We start from the raw sequence: 22,874 nt of genomic DNA, 5'->3' as shown, positions 1-22,874 counted from the left end.
CATTTATTTTTGAGACAGAGAGCAAGCACATGAGTAGGGAGGGGTAGAGAGGGAGAGGGAGACATAGAATCTGAAACAGGCTGCAGGCTCCAAGCTTTTAGCACAGAGGCAGACACAGGGCTCGAACTCACAAACCGTGAGATCATGACCTGAGCCGAAGTCGGATGCTTAACAGACTGAGCCACCCAGGCTCCCCTTCTGGTCTCATTTTTAATTTCTAGAGCTCTCTTCTCTGAATTTTTCTTTAATAGCATCCTGTTTTTGGTTCATGGTTGCAGTATCAAATCTTCTTGAAAGTGTCATGTATATAGGTTTAAGTGTGTGCACACACATTCATATCTATATTCTTCCTGCATATTTTGTGACCTCAAAGGTTTATTTGTTTTCACTGTATATTTCCTTTGGTCTTTGTCTTTCATGTTATAGACTTTCCTCAGTTGGTGATCTTGGCAGTCTACTCATACTTAAGAGTGGAACACTAAAAAGGCTGAGATTATAAACTGGGGGAAAGGGCTCTTCAAGTGCCACACCATGAGGTAGCTGAGCTACCAAGCCTCTAATGGTCTGTTATGGACTGTTTTTGGCCTGTCAAGGAATACTTGTCTTTCCTCCTGATTTAAGGGCAAAAACTTGGCTGCCAGAGTCTGCTCTTATCTCCCCTTTGAGCCCCATTCTTCTGTAACCCATTTCTGTATTTGTCAAGACTGTCCCAAGTTACCTTTTTAAATATTGTTTTTCTGCTGTCCCCAATTTTGCCTTTCTTCTCTTTAAAACCTCAAAATGCAAGACCTGCAGAAGTTTTCCTTTAATTCCTCAGCAAACCACCGACTATGACATGCTTCTTTTCCAGAATTTTTTTTATCTGTAATTTATATGCATTTGTGTTCTCTACATGTATATTTGTCACATGCACTGAAAACCTCGTCTTGTATGGTGCTGTGTACCCCATGGGTGCTAAATAAAGACTTGCGACTTGCAACTGGAATTAGTCTGTTAATTCCGCCTACGTTTATGACATAACTATTTAGGCCAGACTTGGTGTTACACAATTTTTAAAGAAACAGAAGAGCAGTCGCTTCTCCAGCTGATCTCGGGTTTTGGTCATCTTTCCTCCCAATCTGAAGAGGAAAAGTCAGGGCAGGGTGGGGAACGCCTGCAAGTTTAAAAACAAAACAAAGCAAGTTCAGATTCAGACCAGATCTGGATAAGATGCGAGCTCCTATTTGAATGAGAACTACGTCTGCAAACTCTACGCGTCTCTTGCTCAGAACTTCCCCCTATGCAGGGGAAATGGATCATCACAGCTTTTACGAAAACGAAACTCTGCAACTGCCTGTGAACTTCCGGAAGTGCAGGCAAGGGGCACAGCCGTTGGACAGCCACGGAGGGTGCAGCCATGGAGCAAGCGTTGTCTTCCTCGGCCAAGGACGCGCCGGACCAGCTCCCCCACCCCACTGGTGAGTAATGTGCGCGCGCGAACACGCGGGGATGGAGTTGTGGATAGGAGGGGGGTGATGCAGTGTCCCGCAATCACAGGGCGGGGCCCAGGGTCTGCTCACTGTTGCGGCCGCTTGGGGGCCCCCCGGATCCACATCCTAGCCCCTCAGGCAGCGCTGGCAAACTTGCCGAACTTGCCGGGCTTGTCTACGTTCACCTCCAACAGACCTTCGGTCAGTTCCGCAGGGACTCTGAGCCCAGACCTCAGCCCCAGAGCTTCACTTAGGAGAGTTGTGTCCCGCTTTCTTCTCCCACTAGTGATGGACAGCCCAATGCTACTGTCCTACTCTACTGGGAATGGAGGCATCAGAGGAAACCGACATAAATTCTGGTGGGCTTACTCTCCACGCAAAGCTCCACCCACCTGTAAAACAGTGTTTTCAGAGAAGTGGAGAAGTAGGCAGGAGTGGACCCCTTCCTGAAGAGAAGTGTCTAGCTGGGTCTCAGGAAGCGGTTGGGAAGGTTCTTGCAGAGAATGTGACTCTTTGGAACCATCTCCTCCTTTTCATTCAGTAGTTCAGATCCTCAACAACCCTCTCTGTGAATAAGGCAATAGTCTGAGTCTGCGCCTTCCCTTCACTTAAACAGATGTAGAGCTCCTACCACCTGCCAGGCTCAGGGCTAGATTTGGGGAATACAGAGATGAGTTAAACTGACCCCAGCTTAGAGAATCGAATAGGCAACTTGAAGATGACCTGGTAAGTAAGCACCACAGAGGCCCAAATGAGGGGTTCCTAACTCGGTGTTCAGGGAAAGCTTTATGGAGGTGAGGATGCCCTTAGTTTTAAATGGCAAGAGGCAACCAGAGGTAGAAAGTTTGAAAGGGTGTTCCATACAAAGGTGATGACAGGAAGAGGCACCAGCCTCAAAACGTCACATGGCAACCCTAAACCAAGTGGTTGAATATTTTCATATGGAATTTCCTATGGAATGTTACTAGAGATGAGATTCCATCCTGACATTTTCCCCAAACTCCAGACTTGTATAACCAACTTCATCAATGCTTAGAATGATTTCAAACTGAATATCCCAAAGAGAATTTTTGTTTCCCTGCGTATATCCACGTATTCCAAACCTGTTCAACCACCAGCATTCCATTCATCCAGTTTCTCAGGCCAAAACTGTTAGCACTGCCCTCAATGCCTCTTTCTTCCTCACCTCCCATGTAATGCATTAGACCAGTCAGTTCTGTTTTCAGAATAGATCTTGGGCCTGACCGCTTCACACCTTTGCTACCATCCAAGCCCAATCCACCATCATCCCCTGCCTGGACTATTGATCTGGCCCCTACTCCAACTTCTCATACAGACAAGACTGCACAACAGCCAAAATGATCTTTAAGAAACAAAAGCGAATGTGATTCTCCTATACAGAGCCCTTCAACAGTCTCTCATTACCTTCCAAACAATCTCTTACCGTGGCCTACAAGTGTAACCCATGTCCTGATCTGATCCCATACCTGCTCATCTTGATGACTTTGCTACCCCTTACTGCCTTGTGGGTCCTCCAAGCCCCCAGATCTGTCCCTGCCTCAGGGTCTTTCTGTTTGCATCACATTTCTCACTTCCCCACCATATTCAAATCTCAAGTGTGTCCCTCCATAGCTTTGCCTGCCCATGCTATTTAAGAGAACACCCCACCTCCCTCATGACTCTCTACTTCCTTTCCCTGCTCTGTTTTTTTCATAACACTTATCACTAGCAGGGAAAAAAAAATACTTGTCTGTCTCTACTACTAGAATAAAGTTCCATGAGAGGTGAAACTCTCATCTCATTGTCTGTTTTATTTGTAGTGCCTAATAGGTTCTTATTAAGAATTTGTTGAAGGAATGAGTGGGTTTGTATGTACCACTGAGCTTGGCTTCTATTCTGTTGCTGATGGGGAATGTCTTTCTCAGGAGGGAAACCAGCCCAGTTTGAACTAAAGTCTTCTGTTCTGAATTCTGTATATCTGAGAGTTGGGCAGATAGGTCCTCTGGGACTGTCAGCTGTGTGTAGGGAAATGGAGTCACATAATACAAATGTGCCTGCTGAGGGTCATCCCTGTGTATGATTGTGAGATAGATATCTTAAAGAAGTCCACTGAACATCCTACACCTTGGCTGTCTGCCACCCCTTTCCCACAACATGCCCATTCTTATTCCAGTTTATACTTTTTTTTTTTTTTTTTTTTTGAGAAAGAGGTCACAAGCAAGCAAGGGGCAGAGAGTGAGGGAGAAAGAGAATCCCATGAGGGGCAGAGGGAGAGAGAGAGAGAATCCCACACCAGCTCTGCACTGTCAGTGTAGGGCCTGAAGCGGGGCTCAAGCTAACCTGATGTGGGGCTCGAACTCACAAACCATGAGATCGTGACCTAAGCCAAAGTTGGATGCTTAACTGACTGAGCCCCCCAGGCATCCCCCTGTTTATACACTCTAAAGCTGTCCCCAGTAATGCTTTCTGGCTTTCCCAAATACATTTATGTTTCCAAGTCCATTACCAAGCCTCTAGGTAATGTCCACTCCTCTTCTGTTTTGGTCTTTATCCATTACAGGTGTGCAGTCATGGGACTCAGTGATAAAGTTGACTTCTCCCACGTATCTTATGTATAATGGAAGAACTTAAAAAGCTGCAATAATAGATAAGTTGATCAAAGAAGAAAAGAGGAATAAGTTTCCAAGCCAGCACCATACATTGGTTGCCAGTCCAGAACATAAATCATAACAAAAGGGCATTTTAAATGGAATTGTAAGATTAGGGACTCTCATTCCATCATCCACTCATTTAGTGGTGAAACGTGTTTCTTGGCTATCCAGTCTGGCTACCCCAGATTCTGTCCTCTGGCTGGATTTCCCTTGTCCAATGGGCTTTAAGACCATATCTGGGAAAAGGAACATTTGGAAGACACCCCTGACATCCCTGCAGAGGCTGTGGCATTAGTAATCCCTTTCCAGATGGAGATGGGCCTAGAGACAGAGATTCATTCTGTTGGTTTGAGTTAGTCAGAGTTCATATGTTCCTGGCTTGTCATTTTTCTGCAGCTTCATTCTGTAGAACCTTTCTTGACTACCAGTTTAATTTTTAGGGAATTGTTGTCAGATCAGTCTCTGTGAGTCCTTAGGCCTGCTAGACACAATAGAAGGACCATGGGGAGCCCTGCCGATCCTCATTGTTCTTAGTGTCAGCTGCTGATGGAGACCAGTGGACTTTTCCCTAAAATGCCCCTGCTCCCATAATACACCTATCCCTCACTGTCTGAACCTATACAGTTCCTGAATTCAGAAGGTGGGGACTATCAGTTATCCAAATGTATTTATTTGGTCCATGAGTTTTGGATAATGCATAGCAAGCATTCAGATAGTGAGAAATGCCTGTCTATGTAAGAGCCTCTAGTGTGATTTCCCCTCAACTCCAGAGTTACATGCATCCTCCAGTCTGGAAGAATGAACAAGTTAGAAAAGCCAAGATCTTATAAGAAACTATGAGGAGGACGTGTTTTACCAAGAAAAGGCCATTAGGGGGAGCCTGCGTGTCCCACTTTGGGAGTTGTAGTGACAAAACTCTAGGTCAGAAGGCAATGGTGTAGCTACCACCACCATATTCCCAGGTGCCAAAACCCTAGAAGCCTGCAGACTTGGGAATGCAACTCGGACAGTCCCCAGAGGAAACACAGGGGGCCATGCTTAGGTATCCAAAGCCTGACAGCTCAGCCCTGCACAGTGCACCTGTCCAAAAGTCCAGCTTTGCACAAGGAAAGGGTAATGCTGTGTGAAAATGCCTAGCTCTTATACAACAAGGAGCATTGCATGCCTATCAAATGTTATCATACTATTTTATTAGGGATTTTTATTCCAGATTTTGTCACTAATAATTTGATGCTTTTTTTTTTTTTAGCCTGTGCTTTATAAATTTAATATCCAGTTTGTGTGTTCTTTTAAAAAGAATATAGTATTTAACAAAGTATATTTGGGGCCTGAGGTGAATAAAATATTGGGGTTTTTTTTCCTCATTTTCCATCTAGGATGGTATATTATGTTGTCAAATATTAAAATGTATTCTAAAACATTGAAATTTATAAAGTGTGGTATTGGCAGAGAAAGTGACAGATCAATGGAACAAAATAGAAGTATGTGAACAAACCCAAACATATGTAATCATTAAATGTAGGAAAAGGAAATTTAAATCACTGGCTAACCACTATGAAAATAAGTTAGAGCCCCATCTCATACTTTATAATACAATAAATTTCACATTAATATTTTAATATAAAAATAAAATTTTAGAAGAAAATAGAGCTATGGAGGTGTTTTCTAAGTCATATCTCCTTTTTATCAAATAAAACGTTTAAACATTCTGTATGTCCATTTTATAAACAAAAAAGACCACACATACGACTAACAAGAATGCATAACAGGCTCATAAATCAATAAGAAAATAGTGAATAACCCAACAGAAAATGGCCTGAGGACATCAGTGCCAGAGAAGAAATGCACATATTGCCTTATGATATGTTAAATTCATAATTATAGATTATATTCTTCTCTCTATGTTTTGTATCCTTTCTTTAGACATAGTCATCTACTCTTGTCCTAGTTGTATCTTTATAGTATGGTTTTCGATGGGATAGCCAGATACCCTTGTATTTTCTTTTCAACGTTTTTTTTTTTTTTTTTTTTTTTTTTTATTTATTTTTGGGACAGAGAGAGACAGAGCATGAACGGGGGAGGGGCAGAGAGAGAGGGAGACACAGAATCGGAAACAGGCTCCAGGCTCTGAGCCATCAGCCCAGAGCCTGACGCGGGGCTCGAACTCACGGACCGTGAGATCGTGACCTGGCTGAAGTCGGACGCTTAACCGACTGCGCCACCCAGGCGCCCCCCCTTTTTTCAAGGTTTCCTTCACCATCCATGCCCTTTTATTCTTCCAAATAAACTTTTTTTTCCCCAAGTTCTTTAACCTTCTTGGAATTTAAGTTGAAATGACATTAAACCTACAATTTGAGAAAGAATTGACAGGATTATAATGTCCCGTCTTCCTACTCTGGAGCACAGTATTTCTCTCCATGTATTGAGATCAAGCTTAAAACTTTTTCCCCCCATAATGTGAATTATTTTAGACCAAGAAAAGCATACACATTGTCTCTCCATTTGGCAACTTTGTAATACCCTTCCCCCCCCATGTTGTGTTTTTGTTTTTGTATTAAAATTCAGTTGATTAAAACAACGCTTTCATCATGTCATTCCCCTGCTTAAAAATCCTTCCTGGCAGTCTTCTACATCTGTTTCTCAAATTCTTTTCCAGCTTCCTCGCACAGACTCCCTCCCCCTTCAGGATCCTGGTTTTCTGGCCCCTGGTCAAACCTCTTGACCTTTTCCCACATCGCTACATAGTCTCCAGTGTCCCTCCCACCGCCTCCCCCCTTTCTGTCTGTCTCCAGGTTGTACCAGCTCAAGGCCCATGTCCTTGACAACACCCCATCCCCCAGGGGAGCACTGTACTCTCCTGGATCCATAGCATGTATTGTATTTTCCACTCAGCAGTCATATTCCTTTGTGGCATTTATCCTGTTATTTTATTTTCCTTATTAGCATTTGATCTTATTTTGTTAGCTTCTTTCAGGCAACAGTTCTGTCTCCTGTTTCTTTGTGTCCTCTGCTGTGCAGTTCTCCACAGTAGCCACTCACTACACATGGCTATGAGCACTTAAAATGTGGCTTATTTAGTTAAGACACACTCAGCACAAAGTACACCAAGCTTCAAAACTCAGTACTAAAGAATGAATTAATTATGTCAATTAAAGGTTGAAAGGATAATATTTTGCATACATTTAGTTGAATAGAGCCTGTTATTAATTAACCCATTATTTAATGGGTAAAATTAATTTCACCCATTTCTTGATGCTTTTTTTTACAATGCTCCTAGAAATTTTTTAGCTGTAGGTCACATTTGCAGCTCACATTATGTTTCTGTTAGCACCCATCTAGAGTGCCCAGCAAAATGACTCTCCTACCAAAGGTGCTCCCAAATTGGTGGTGGTTTGAAATGAATGAAAATGAGGTTTTCTCTCAGTCATTTGAGGTTTTTCTCTCAGTCTCAACCCCTTTTTCTTGATTGGTGGGGAGCAGAGGGACTACATATTTTTATCCTCAGTAGTTAGGACCCAAATCCAGGAAACAGAAATTAAAGAAGAAACTCATCTGAGGGGCACCTGGGTGGCTCAGTCAGTTAAGCTTCTGACTCTTGAGTTCAGCTCAGGTTGTCATCTCATGGTTCATGGGATTGAGCCCTGCGTTGGGCTCCACATTGACAACGTTGAACCTGCTTGGGATTCTCTCTCTCTCTCTGCCCCTTCCCCACTCACTTTCTGTGTTCGTTCTCTCTCTCTCTTTCCCTCTCTCTCTCAAAATAAATAAATAAACATGGGGGTGGGGGGAAGATTGTGAGATAAATGCTGCTCCAAAGCACAGTCTTCTAAGGGCACCTGGGTGGCTTAGTCAGTTGAGCATCTGGCTCTAGATTTTGGCTCAGGTCATGATCTCATAGTTGTGAGATAGAGCTCTGCATTGGGTGTGGAGCCTGCTTGAGATTCTCTCTCATTCTGGCTCCCGCTTGCACTCTCTCAATCTAAAATAAAAATAAATAGATAAATAACCTTTTTTAAAAAAAAGTGCTGTCCTATGATTTTGTGAAATGCAAGATCTAATTTCAGAGATTTTGTTTTGTTTTGAATAACAAAAACAACTTTTAGGAACAACTTATAGGAACCCCTTAAGTGGTTAACCTCATCTAAATTTATTTTGTTTTTAATTTTTTTATAAATTTTTTTTTTTTTTTTTTTTCAACGTTTATTTATTTTTGGGACAGAGAGAGACAGAGCATGAACGGGGGAGGGGCAGAGAGAGACGGAGACACAGAATCGGAAACAGGCTCCAGGCTCCGAGCCATCAGCCCAGAGCCCGACGCGGGGCTCGAACTCACGGACCGCGAGATCGTGACCTGAGCTGAAGTCGGACGCTTAACCGACTGCGCCACCCAGGCGCCCCTGTTTTTAATTTTTTTAACATTTATTTATTATTGAGAGACAGAGACAGAGCATGAGCAGGGGAGGGGCAGAGGGAGAAGACACAGAATCTGAAGCAAGCTCCAGGCTCTGAGCTGTCAGCACAGAGCCTGACACAGGGCTTGAACTCACAAACCGCAAGATCATGACCTGAGCTGAAGTTGGAGGCTTAACCGACTGAACCACCCAGGCGCCTCAACCTCATCTAAATTTAAAACTGTCATCATTAAATGGTAAAGTAAGTCCTTGTTTCAACACTAAAAGTTGAAGATTAAAAACACAAGTGTGTTCTAATACAGAAAACCAAATCAAAAAGAGGATGAGCATTGGAAAGGGCAAAAAAAAAAAAAATTGTTAAATGCATGCTTGTGGCCAAATGAATAGCAAACAAATGGGAAGGTTACCTCTCACTGACATGCCAGCGGGGTTTTGAGAACAGATGACTTCTTTCTCTCTCTCTGTTTATTCTTCCCTTTTCTTCCTAGCTCTCCTTCTCTTAGTTCCTCTCCTTTCTTCCATTCCTTTCTTTAAAAAAAAAAAATCAAGTTTCTACCTTTATGTAGCTTTCTCTCCTAATTTATTATAATGCTAGATTTAAGTGCATTTAAATTATAGCACATTGCTCATTTACATCTTTAATTCACTCAAAATTTATTTTTGAGTATAGTCTGACACAGGATCTAAACTTTTTTTTTTACAGGCAGTTGAGCAGAGCACTGTTTCTTGAATATATCATTGTGTTCTTGTTGATTTGTAATGATAATAGTAATAATTATTGAGAGCTTAGTATTGGCAAGGTAGTGTTTTGAGAGCTTTGTATTTAAATTCCTAGTTGTGTTTCTTTCCTTTTTTTTTTTTTTTAAGTTTGTTTGTTTTTTTAAGTAATCTCTGCACCCAACCTGAGTTTCAAACTAACAACCCTGGGATCAAGAGTTGCATGGTCTTCTGACTGAGCCATCCAGGCACCCTCTGGTTGTTTCTTGAACAAAGTTTTCCACGTGTTTAGACATTTTAAATGAACATTAACTATTGTCCCTCCATTCATTAAGCCGTTAAAAAAAATACAAAATAACTTGCTTTTCCACTTGGGTCCCGATTTTTTTTCTCTCTCTAGTAGTTGAGGACCTCTCATAAAAACAAGTGCCCTGCCTTCTACTTTTAAGACTGGTGGAGGAGTTATGGAGACCAAGAAATTCTACCTTTCCATTTCTCATCAAGGATGTTACTTATAGGTGTCTTTCAGGTTGCAGAAAAGATGGAAAAAAGGACATGTGCACTCTGCCCCAAAGACTCCGAGTATAGTGTCCTATACATTGCAAAAAAAGAGACTATAGCTGCTCATGAAAATTGTTTGGTAAGTTACTTGAAAACACATGAGACCTTTTAGGGAAGGACGTACCAATATAGATAATGTACTTTGGAGACAAAGAATGATGAGTTGGCCATGGTTTGGGCTTTTAAGTGGGGATTTGGGGAGCAAATCTCCTAACTTTTTAAACTGTTTCAGATCTTACCACCTTATGATTACATTTTAGCTGTATTTATAACTGATCGAACACAATTATGATAAGCTTCTTTGAAGATATTTTAATGAGATATTTCAAATATAATAGATACCCATAGACATTTCACCCAGATTTGAAAAATCATACTGTATTTGCTTTAGCTTGGATTTTTTTTTTTTTAAGAAATAAAACATAGTTAAGGACTCTCTAATTCTCTCTCTTCCCCTCCCACCATCCCTCTTGAGATATAATTGCCATCACAGATTTGGTTTTCACCATGTATATTTAAGTGCTTATAACAAGATATGATGTTCTTGGACTTTGTAGAATTTCAGCCAGCTTCTGTGAACTATTGAGATTTATCCATGTGAGAAATTTCACTCTTAAGTCTTTAATTTTAAATGTTAGAGAATTCTTTTGTGACTGCCACTATTAAACTATTCTCATGTGAATGAGCATTTAGGTTTTTCCACTTTTTTTCATATAACTGACCAGCTGTCATGAACATCCTTGTATAAGTCCCCTAAATCACGGGAGAATTTCTCTGGTGTAGGGCACAGAGCAAAAACCACAAATGGTGGACACAGAGGGTGCATTTTGCACCTCACTACATGCACCAAATTGCTTTCCAAAAGGATGACACCAAATTCATTTCTGGTCTTCCTTGCCATACATGATATTATGAAATTTTAATTTTTTCCCTCTCTGTGGGTGTGAAATGGTCTCTTGTTTTCATTTGCAGTTTCTAGATTTGGCTATGCTTATGCACAGATCTTTTTGTCACTTCTGTGACTTGTGTTCCTGGACCACATTTTGTCTTTGGGATATTGATTTTGTTTAAGTGTATTTTTATATGTATATAAATAGATGCTAATGCATTATCATATATGTTAGCTTTTAATTTATGGTGTTTCCTTTCAGAGCCTTATAATGTATCCTTGTTAAATATATCATTGTTTTCCTTTATAATTTGTAGGAGTTCTTCACTAAGAAATTCTTTTCTTTACTAAGATTCCCCCCCCCATTTAAATTTTGTCTTTTTTCATTTAGTTTCTTAATCCAACTGAAATTTATTTGGACTACTGTGTAAAGTAGGGATCTCTTCTTTTGTCATATGATTAACCCCTTTTCCCAGCATTATTTGACTAATCTGTTCTTTTGTCATTGATTTTAGTGATAAAAATGATAACTCTTATTATTCAGTGTTCACCAGGTGTAAGGTAATATTCTGGAAGCTTAACCTGTCTTAAACTATTAATCCTTACAACAACCCCAAGAGGTAGGTATCATTATTATGCCCAAACTAAAGATGAGACATCTGAGGCACAGAGAGTTTAAGTCACTTGCCCAAGGTCATGCAGCTGTAAGTGACTGAGCCAGGATTCTTACCCGGGCTGTCTACTTCTAGAACCCCCACTTTTATCCAGTGTGCTAACGATATAACATATGTGTACATATCTGTTTCTGGCTCTTTAGTCCGTTCCATTGGTCACTTTGCCTATCCTCAGCTGGTACAGCATTGTCTTAATTACTATAATTTTATGATAAGCCATGGCTCTTTTTTAGTGCTTTGAATTTTGGGGTCAGTTTATGAGTTTCACACAAATTCCTTTTGGAATTTTAACTGGAATTCCATTGAATTTGAGAAAAATTATATGAGTGTTTCTATCTATCAACAGAGTATCTCCAACTATTCAGGTCATTTTTTATGAATTTCAGAAATATTCAAACATTTTTTTTTTTTTTATGTAGAGGTCTAGAACTTTGGATTAATCTTTTTCCAGGCTTTGGTTTTGTTGTTGTTTTTTGTTTCATTACCTTTTCCTAATGCTTTTTTTTTGTTATATTGAAGTATAAAAAAAATTGTAGTTGACACACAGTGTTACGTGTTTCAGGTGTAAACATATTGAGTAATTCTACTACTCTACATTATGTTGTGCTCACCACAACTGTAGCTACCATCTGTTACAATACCATTAGCTACATATACTCCCTAATCTGTGCCTTTCATCCCTGGGATTTACTCATTCCATGACTGGAAGACTAGACCTCCCATTCCTCGTCACCCATTTTGCCTGTGCCCTCTCCACCTTCCTTTCTGGCAGCCACCAGTTTATTCTCTCTTTGTGGGTCTTTTTCTGATTTTTTGTTTGTTCATTTGTTACTTAGTTTCCACATATCATTGAAATCATATAGTACTTGCCTGTCTCTGTCAGATATTTCACTTAGCATAATGCTCTCCAGGTCCATCCATGTTGTTGAAAATGGCAAGATCTCATTCTTTTTTATGGCTAAGTAATATTCCATTACACACACACACACACACACACACACACACACACACACAAACACACCACCTTCTTTATACATTCATCTGCTTATGGTTGCTTCCATGTATTGGCTCTTATAAATAATGCTGCAGTAAACATGGGGTGAGTATATCTTTTTGAATCAGTGTTTTCATTGTCTTTGGATAAATACCCAGTAGTTGTATTACTGGATCATATGGTATTTCTGTTTTCAGTTGTTTCAGGAACCTTCATACTGTTTTCCATAGTAGCTCTGCAATTTAGATTCCCAACAGTGCATGTGCATTCCTTTGTTCCCACATTCTTGCCATCACTTGTTATTTCTTGTATTTTTGATACTAGCCATTCTGACAGGTGTGAAGTGATATCTCATTGTGGTTTTATTTTTCCCTGATGATGAGTGATGTTGAGCATCTTTTCATGTGTCTGTTGGCCATCAGTATGTCTTCTTTGGAAAAATGTCTCTACAGGTCTTCTGCCCATTTTTGATCAGATTATTTGTTTTTTTGGTGTTGAGTTATATGAATTCTTTATCTGTTTGGGATATTAATCCTTTATCAGATATGTCATTTGCAAATATCTTCTCCCATTCAGTAGGTTGCCTTTTCATTTTGTTGACAGTTTCCTGTGCTGTGCAAAAGCATTTTATTTTGGAGTAGTCCCAATAGTTTATTTTTGCTTTTGTTTCCCTTGCCTAAGAAGACATATCTAGAAAGAAGACATATCATCTCACTATGGCTGATGTCTAAGAGATTACTCCCTATGTTTTCTTCTAGAAGTTTTATCGTTTCAAGTCTCACATTTAGGTCTTTAATCCATTTTGAGTTCATTTTTGCATATGGTATAAGAAAGTGGTCCAGCTTTATCCTTCTCCATATAGCTGCCACGTTTTCCCAACACCATTTATTGAAGAGACTGTCTTTTCCCCATTGTATATTCTTATCTCCTTTGTTGAAGATTAGTTGGCCATATAATCATGGGTTTATTTCTGTGGTCTCCTGGTTTATTTCTGTTCTATTGATCTGTATGTCTGTTTTTGTGCTGGTACCATACTGTCTGATTATTATATGTGTCTTTAAGTCTGAGATTGTGCTACCTCCTTCTTCTTTCTCAAGACTGCTTTGGCTATTGGGGTCTTTTGTGGTTCCATACAAATGTTAGTATTATTTGTTGTAGTTCTGTGAAGAATGCTATTGGTATTTTGATAGAGATGGCATCGAATCTATAGATTGCTTTGTGATGGCATTGTGTAATGTTGATCTTCAATTGAGAGATAGGTTAGATTCTTTTGGTTTCAGGTAACACACAGAAACTTGAGCCAACCTAAACATAAAAGCTGCCTTTCAAATTTTTTTTAAAAGTTTAAATCCAAGTTAGTTAACATATAATGTAATAATGATTTCAGGAATAGAATTTAGTGATTCAACATTTATATATAACACCCAGTGCTCATCACAAGTGTCCTCCTTAGTGCCCATCACCCATATAGCCCCTCCCCTACCCAACACCCCTCCAGCAATCCTCAGTTTGTTCTCTGTACTCAAGAGTCTTTTATGGTTTGTCTCCTCTCTTTTTTTACCTTATTTTTGCTTCCCTTCCCCTATGTTTATCTGTTTTGTTTCTTAAATTCCACATATAAGTGAAATCATATAATATTTGTCTTTCTCTGACTTACTTCGCTGCATAATATACACGCTAGTTCCATCCATGTTGTTGCAAATGTCAAGATGATATTCTTTTTTGATTGCCCAGTAATATTCCATATAAAAGTGACTCTTTAATCAGACTTCAGGGGCATTTCATGGCTCCTGAAGGCAGACACACAAGCATGTCTAAGACACAGTAGCTAGAAAGCCATCAGGAACCCATGATGTCCTCTCTAGCCCTCATTTTTGTTTTCCTCTTTGCAGACTGGCTTACTCTCTATCATGTGGCTTAGAGTCTATTCCACTCTCTCAGGGTAGGGAATCCAGTTGGCCCAGCTTCAGGTCAGAGCCCTAACCAGGTCCATTTAAACATTGGGGTCAGGGTTATGCAGTATAAAACATGCCTGAGGATCCTTCCAAAGAAAAGCAGGGTGGCTTGTGATCTGCTAATACACCCCAAAAGATGGTCACTGTTATACCCCCAATCCATCTTCCACCCCCAGTGAGTACTTTCGATACCATTTTATGACTTGTGGCTCTCAACGGTACTTTCAGCATATTCTGAATTTTTTCTTTTCCCAATCTGCAGCTGTATTCTTCAGCACTTGTGGAATGTGAGGATCATGATCCAAGTAATGACGACAGAAGTTTTGATGTGGAGTCAGTAAAGAAAGAAATCCATAGAGGAAGGAGGTTGGTAAGTACAAATGACTTTATTACTCAGACAAAACGAACAGATATTAAAGGGGATGTTTCCAAAAGAAAGTCTACTTGATTGGTAAACCAGGGATAGAGATACATCTTGTAGAGCTGAAAGATGTAGGGTCTTTAGAGTGGGAGAGAGCCAAAGCATAAGAGACTCCTAAAAACTGAGAACAAACTGAGGGTTGATAGGGGGTGGGAGGGAGGGTAGGGTAGGTGATGGGTATTGAAGAGGGCATCTTTTGGGATGAGCACTGGGTGTTGTATGGAAACCAATTTGACAATAAATTTCATATATTAAAAAAAAAGATGTAGGGTCTGTATTAGAAACTTAGATTTTACTGAACATTTAATATTTTAAAATAAACTACAACATGCTTCATCAGCAAAGTATATAGGAGTTAGAATGCTTTGGGCTGTAAGTAGAAGGAACCCAACTCAAACTGGCTTTAAAAAAAGGATGCTTATCTTCTCACTTAGCCAGAGGGAATGCTGGCTTCAGAGTTGGCTTATTTAGTGGCTTAATGGTGTCATCAAGACCCCATCATCCTTTCTGTCATCCTGTCCACATCAATTGGTCCTCCTGTGGTCATAGGGTAGGCCATAGGCAACAACCGAAGGATCAGGCTTTCTTCCCATCTGGTGAAAGAAAAAGTTCATCCCCAAGTATGGAGTATGACCCTTCTGAAAATTTAATTAAGCCACACCCATCCTCCTGCACCAGTTGCTGGAGGTGACCATAACTAATTAGGATCTATCCCCTTGGATCTGGGGTCCGCTCCCGCTGGGAAGGTAGAGTGAGGAGTAGTTACCCTCCTGGTTCTGTTACAGCAGACTTCCTCTATGGAAAGCCCTTCACGGCTTAGCAAGCAGTACAGCAGGTGTGAGCACCTAATGCCCACCACTACAGTAAGGTTTGTGATCTGGAACAAACATTTATGTAGTCCTTGCAAGGCTGACACATATATGAAGGCAGTTTCTGCACAGCCTGATGTGCTTTGAGAAGGATCAGCACAGGTCACTCAAGCAAGCAAGAACCTTAGCACAGGTGAGCACCAGGAAGCCTTCCTGGCTGGGGAGGAGTGAGGGTAAGGAAGATGGGGAAGGAGGATGGCATGTTTATAAAACTAAAAGTACATGACTGTGTGTGGCATCCTCTCTCCTGACTTTATGGGATTCTGTAAGATACACCAGAATGCAGGAAACCATCCCTTATCGTAGATAATGAGTCGACCCTGGCTTCTCACTTTGACAACTAAAGCTGCAGTAAACATCTTTGTACACAGATCCTGTATACTTGTTTGAGCGTTGCTGTAGAGCACATTCCTAGAAGTGAAATGGCTGAGTCAAAGAGAATTCCCTCTGATAATTTTGAAACGTGCTAACAAACCGTCCCCCAGAAAGGCTGTACCATTTTATACTTCTGTGGATGAAACAGCACTTTTCCCAGCCCTTGACAAAATGAGCATCACGAATCTGCTTAATTTTTGCACCTCACAGGAAGTGGTACCTTGCGTTTCCCCTCACTGGTGAGGTTGAACTTTAGTTCTCCTCAGGCACCTCCCACCCGCCCCACCCCCACCCAGCCCCAGCAGTTCTTCCCAGTCCCACAGTCCAGCACTGCCAGCACTCTCCTGCGAACACTCTGGACTCCCTCTCCTCACCACCCTCACACACCATTTCCTTACCCACCATCAAAACTCTCACCCCTGGTGAAATGCATCTGTCTGTTGTCTGCTTCTGCTGAAGGGACTGGCACTTGAGCACTTGAACAACCAGACAAAAACCCACAAATGTGTTGACTGATCTTAGATTCACGGCCACAAATCTCAAAAGGAATCTCAACACTTCACCCTCCACCCTCTACATTTATTGTTTCATTTCCTCTCTTTTTAGAACCTCTCCCCACCCCAACTGCCCATCCCAAAGTTGATGACTATACTTCATTTTTCTTTTTGATAGACTTTGTTGCTTTTAGAGCAGTTTTATGTTCACAGAACACTTGAGGGAAAAGTACAAAGACTTCCCATAAACCCCCCACTGCTACACACACACACACACACACACACAGCCTCCTTTTTATCAACATCCCCCACCAGAGTGGTGCATTGTTACAACCGATGAACCTACATTAGCACATCATCAAAACACCCAAAGTCCATAGTTTACATTAGAGTTCATCTTGGTGGTGTACATATTTTTGTCTGATTTTTACCTAGCAATGGAAGCCATTAGCTAGGAACTCCTGTCTAAACCACTGCCCATCCACCTCTGTCCCCAGACTCTGGGACCTCCCTCTTGTCAAAGCCAACCCTCCACTTAGACTTTGGAGTCATCACCTGCCCCTCCTTAAGGACTAGCTCTTGCATTTCCCTTTACCCCATTCACATCAGTATCCCAGCTTGTACTAGCTTATTTCCTTCAGCATATGTATGTCTGATCAACTGATCATGTCATCTTAAACCCTCCTTTGTACACAAAAAAACCTGGCCAATTACAATGTCACTTTTCTGTCCTTAGCTGACCTTTGAGCAGTATTCATTACACAGTTGCCCACGCCCCTGCACCTTGAAGCCCTTTCTTCCTTTGACTTCCTGCACATGCTGTGCTGCTACTTCTCTTACCTTTCTGGCTGCTGCTGCCCAGGCACCATGGCTGTTTTGCCCTCTCTGCTCAACCTCTAAAGTGTGCAGTCCCCAGGGGTTTCCCGGGCTCCTTCCTCCATCTGAACGTCTTTCCTGTGTGACCTCCTCCAGTCCCCATGGCTTCAGAACCGTACTTATGCCAGGGCCTCTGTGCCTCTAGCCCTGACCACCAACCTGACATACCTATGTGAATATTTAATAGCATCTCATATTAAACCGGCCAAAGGACACAATTCCAGCCCCTCCAAACATACACATACTGCATCCACACCCTTTGGGTCCTCACCTCAGTGAACAGCCCACCATTCATCCATCATCATCTTCTCATCAACCTCCCAGCCCAGTGTGGAGCCCGTCAGTGCCACCCGCAGACCCTGCATCCTCCCCTTCTTTCTGTCACTAACCTACCACAGTGAAGTCCCAGATCTCCCTAAACATCACTGATGCTTTTTCTGCACTGTCTCCTGTGCATCCCTGCCCCAGCCCATCCTCCACACAAGCCACAACAGTGTCTTTAAAATACTGATCACTTCATGTTCCCATTGCATGAAGACAAAACCCTAACTCCTTACTCTGGTTTGCATCCCATACATGACCCAACCCCTTGCTCACCCCTTGGATCTTTGACTCTCAAATCTCTGCTCCAGCAACATTAGCCCATCCCTGTTGTCCTTCTGGTGAGCTTGCCAGTGGGTGGGAAGCACATTCTTGCACCAGAACATAAGGCCTTCTGCCTACAATAGCCTTCTCCTTGCTTTTTTGCCTGCTAGGACCTCTTACTATTATTCAAATCTGAACTTCTATATCACCTCCTCAGAGAGGCCTTTGCTGACCTCCAACCTGAATTAGGGACCCAGCAACTGTGTGGCTTCACCTTATTTTAATTTATACAAAGCATGTATCACTGTTTTTAGGTTTGCTTTATGTGATCATGGTCTCTCTCCACTAGAATGTTAACTTTACAAGGGCAGATATCTTATCCACTATTGTTTCCCTCTACCTTAGAACAGTGCTGGCCACGTCCCATTTACTCAGCAGTCGTTAAGTGAATGAAATTTTATTAACCATTTGTATTTCTTCTGTGATTTTCCCATTCCCATTTTTCTGTGGGTTTATCAGAGTCTTAGCCCTTTTTTAAAAATGTTTATTTTTGAGTGAGAGACAGTGCAAATGTGGGACATGCAGAGAGAGAGGGAGTCCAAGGATCTGAAGCCTGCTCCGTGCTGACAGCAGACAGACCGAGGTGGGGCTCAAACCCATGAACCATGAGATCATGATCTGAGCTGAAGTCAGACGCGTAACCACCTAAGCCATCCAGGTGCCCCCAGAGTCTCAACTCTTTATCAAATAAGCAGCAAAACATTTTTTTCTTTTTTTTATTGGTATAGTTGACATACAATATTGGTTTTAGGTGTAGAACATAGTGATTTGACATTTATATACATTATGAAATGATCATAAGAAGCCTAATTACCATTGATCACCATATTCCAGTATTATTGACTATATTCTCTATGTTCTACATTATATCCCCTGATTTTTTTTAATAACTGGAAGTTTGTACCTCTTAATCTCCTTCACCTATTCACCCACCAGTTTTTTCTTTGTATTTATGAGTCTGTTTCTGTTTTCATACATTTTCTTTCATTTTTTTTCTAATGGTAGCTGTCACCATACAAATAGAAGTTTAAATTTTTTATGTAGTCCGATCTGTCAGTCTTTTTCTCTGTAGCTTCTGAGTTTCCTTCCTTGCTGAGCCTTCTTGACCTTAATACCATACATTTTTTATTAATTTAAAATTTTTTTCTTATAGTTAGAGCCTTAATCCATGTGTAATTTATTTGATAATATATTGTGAGGTAAGGACATAACTTTGTTTTTTTTCTACATATAATGCCAGATAGCCCTCCAAATTAAATGATCATCCTTTTGTGCTCTGATTTGGAATCCCACCTTTAGCATAATCTAACTTCTTACCCATATTTGAATTTTGTTCGTATGGTTGCTTGTGCTGACTTTGGGATGTGTGAGCTATCTCCTGTTTTGCAAGGTGGTTTCATTGTGCTTCCCTTTCATTCAGAACAGAGCGTGATAAGCTTTGGGCATGCCTTGGACTCCCCTAAACCAGTTAGACTTCCTTGGCCACAGACTGTCCTCCTAGCCATCTCTGCATCACCTTCATATATAAAATTCAAGATCAGTTGGCTAATATATAAAAGCAAGAGATCAAATAAATTGAACTTAGAAAAAAATTTACCACTCAAGGCTTTGTTTTGTTTTTTAATTTAAAATTTTCAGCCCTACTACATAGACTCCAGAGATGTTTCACTTACTTTATGTCACATTCTCCTCAGTAGAAACTCTGTAAGACAGGCAGTGTTACGCCCAGGGAAGGACCTGGGTCTAAGAGAGGGGAGACCGGTGGCTTACACAGTCCTTGGGGGCACTGCCAGGAGCCACCGTCGTCATAGGCCCCAGTGTCCTTAACAGGACCCCTTGCCCAGAACAGGACAAATTTCTTTTTAGAAATCTCTCTTAAGTCCTTGGGGGCACCTGGGTGGCTCAGTCAGTTAAGCATTCGACTCTTGATTTCAGGTCAGGTCACGATCTCACAGTTCATGAATTGGAGCCACGCATCAGGCTCTATACTGGTAGAGCCTACATGGGATTCTCTGTCTCCCCTCTTGCTGCCCCTCCCCCGCTCACTCTGTCTCTCCAAAATAAATGAGTAAACTTAAAAAAATTTTTTTTTGGGGGGAGGGAATAAAAAGGGTTTTCTGCTTTTAGTCAAATTATTACAGGCCAGTACAAACCAAACACTTTACCTAGCAGAGGTTTTGCTGAAATTTCAAAATGAGCAGCCAGCTGTAAATACCTAACATTTGTGGATGAGGACATTAGGGCTGCTGACTTTAAGAATAAGATTTAATGACACCTTTAACTTTAAATTTTAAAAAAGATTATGAAAAACAGGTGCTTACTCAGTAAAATCTGTTCTTTTATAGACGTGCGCATTCTGTAACAAAAGAGGAGCCACCGTGGGATGTGATATAAAAGCCTGTCTCAAGAGTTACCACTTTTTCTGTGCCAAGAATGCCCACGCAGTTCTACAAACCGATAGATCTCGAGGAATTTATAAGTATTTAATCAATTTTAAAACTACATTTGGGGGGATGGAATAAGGAGTGGTTAGATTAAGACAAACAGATTTTCAAAGATAATTTCATGCAAATGGTTTCCAAGTAAGAACATGGTTTGGGGGATGCTCAGTTGGGAACCTGACTTCACGATACCTTCCCTAAATCTAATAGAAAGAAAATAAGCAGGGTCGGTTTTGATTTTATTCTTCCTACATCCTTTCCTTCCTGGTAAAAAGTGCTGGTTGCCATAGTGGCATGAGTGACCTAATGGGTGGCCACAGGACCAGTTGACTATTGCCCTCTTCTCCTAACAGGAGCCTTACTTGTTGGCCACAAGTCCATGGTTTATCCATCTTGTCTGCTGAATGCTTTTTTCCCACCACTCTCACCGCCATCTTACATATAAACAGCTTTTAAAAATGATAAACTATGCAGCAAATACAGTAATCAGTCATTGAGTCCTTGAAGAAATTAATTCTATTTGAATTGTCTTTGGCTGTTAAATCTTGCTTCTCTTCTTTCAGTGATTCTTTAATGGTAATTTGGACCCAGTATGGCATGTTTCAAGTCCAATAGAATTGTATTTGTTTTATCAATGAAGAAACTTGATCTTCCTTCTGATGAAAGATGGCAGTTCAGTTATATAAGACAATTTAGTCAGATGGAATCGGTAAGCCAGTTGTTAACTGAACTGATTCAATTGATTACCCTTTTTTGGTATGTAGATGCAATCTAAAACATGACATATAAAGTTAAGAAAATATCTAGAAGAAGTTTTGACTTTTTTTAAAGTTATGGAATGGAATAAAAAAGAAAATGATGGCTTGAAGAGCCAGGCAGATACTTCTCACTTCCTTAGGGCCTGTGCATACATTCTGATTGAATATTTTAAATTTCAGTGGAGTATACATTTTTATTCATAATATTCTGAATGAGAGCACTATGTTTTTAATATGATTTTTGTGAGCTCCTAAGTTATATTTTAAAATTGCATTTATAGGCTAGATTTTTTTCCTCTTTGGGCACATATCTCCAGTTTTATCATTTTGTATTATTTTATCTAATCACTTACTTTGTGCCATAAATACTTCCAAGTACTTTACAAATGCTAACTCTTTTAATCTAACAGCCCAGTGAGGTAGATATTATTACCCCAGCTTTACAGACAAAGACACTGAGTCCCTGCAAGACTTAGTAATTTGTCCAGCTCACACAGCTGATGAGTATTCGAGCTGGGCTTTAGGGCTTCATAGGACTTGCTCCTCACCACAGTACCCTCTTAAGGCTTAGGGGCCATATATTCTAAAACAATAGGGGCAAGCCTACCATTACAAGAAATTTGTTAAAGGCGTGCCTGGGTAGCTCAGTCAGTTAAGCCTCCAACTCTTGATTTTGGCTGAGGTCATGATACCACAATTTGTGAGATCAAGGCCCGAGTTGGGCTTGGTGCTGACAGTATGGAGCCTGCTTGGGATTCTCTCTCTCTCCTTCCCTCTGCCCCCTACTCATGCTCTCTCAAAATAAACTTAAAAAAAAAAATTGACCATTTTAAATCTGATTTTGAGGAAGGTCCATAGGTATTTTATTGTTTGAGACTAGAAAGGAATATATAAATGTTTCTGTACCATCTTCTTTTTATATTTGATTTGTGAAACTCATGGGCTGCAATAGTTTCACTTTTTTTGTTTTTACCTTCCTAAAGAGTTCATTTAATTATGACTTCCATAATGACCTCAAACAACCACTAAACAGACTGTTATTAGCAGACCTATAAGACTGAACAAAAAGGAGTCAAGTTCCTGCTGCATTTTTTTTTTTTAATGTTTATTTTTGAGAGAGAGAGATGGAGCATGAGCTGAGGAGGGGCAGAGAGAGACAAAATCTGAAGCAGGCTCCAGGCTCCGAGCTGTCAGCACAGAGCCTGACTTGGGGTTCGAACTCAGGAGCTGAGATCCTGCCCTGAGCCAAAGTCGGACACTTAACCGACTGCACCACCCAGGCACCCCACCCTTTTTTTATGTTTATTAATCGAGATCATGACCTCAGCCAAATTCAAGAGTCAGAGTCTCAACCAACTGAGCTACCCAGGCACCCCAAGTTCCTGCTATATCTTAAAGTTTGCAAAAATACTGATCTTGTATTAGTAGAACCAATGAATAGAGACTCACTAAAATCATTTTTGTCATTATCAAGTATCAGGTGAATTTCTATGGATTTTTTTAATTGAATTTAAACATTCAGTTGTTAGAGTGCCTGTCATACATAAGACATCTTGTTAGGTGTAGTAAGACTAGGAAGAGACACAGGACATGGACTAAGCCTCAGAAAACCTATCACCTTGCTGAAGGACCAGAAAGGCCAGATTAGAAGCATGTGGCATGATGGGAGCAGG

The 22,874-nt window shown here is 40.8% G+C and overlaps 1 protein-coding gene across 2 annotated transcripts in view; it reads left to right on the top strand.

Moving 5' to 3' along the window:
* Positions 1–22,874, top strand: part of SETDB2 (SET domain bifurcated histone lysine methyltransferase 2) — an 86,378-nt gene that overhangs the window by 54,813 nt on the left and 8,691 nt on the right. Inside the window, exons 1-4 of one of the 2 annotated variants that reach the window (XM_047079485.1) lie at positions 1,344–1,457; positions 9,768–9,889; positions 14,585–14,692; positions 20,348–20,481. In XM_047079485.1, coding sequence (XP_046935441.1) covers positions 1,397–1,457; positions 9,768–9,889; positions 14,585–14,692; positions 20,348–20,481 — 425 coding nt within the window. In that variant the 5' untranslated portion in view covers positions 1,344–1,396. Of the gene's footprint in view, positions 1–1,343; positions 1,458–9,767; positions 9,890–14,584; positions 14,693–20,347; positions 20,482–22,874 lie in introns of those variants that run through there. The other variant, XM_047079494.1, reaches the window with a different exon arrangement.

Source organism: Lynx rufus, unplaced genomic scaffold, assembly GCF_022079265.1.
Source record: "Lynx rufus isolate CCGP_SWC_20201006 ecotype Redwood Valley unplaced genomic scaffold, mLynRuf1.p SCAF_1, whole genome shotgun sequence".
Taxonomy (NCBI): Eukaryota; Metazoa; Chordata; class Mammalia; order Carnivora; family Felidae; genus Lynx; species Lynx rufus.
Note: the sequence above shows the minus strand (reverse complement) of the source record. Positions and strands in the feature narration are given on the sequence as shown.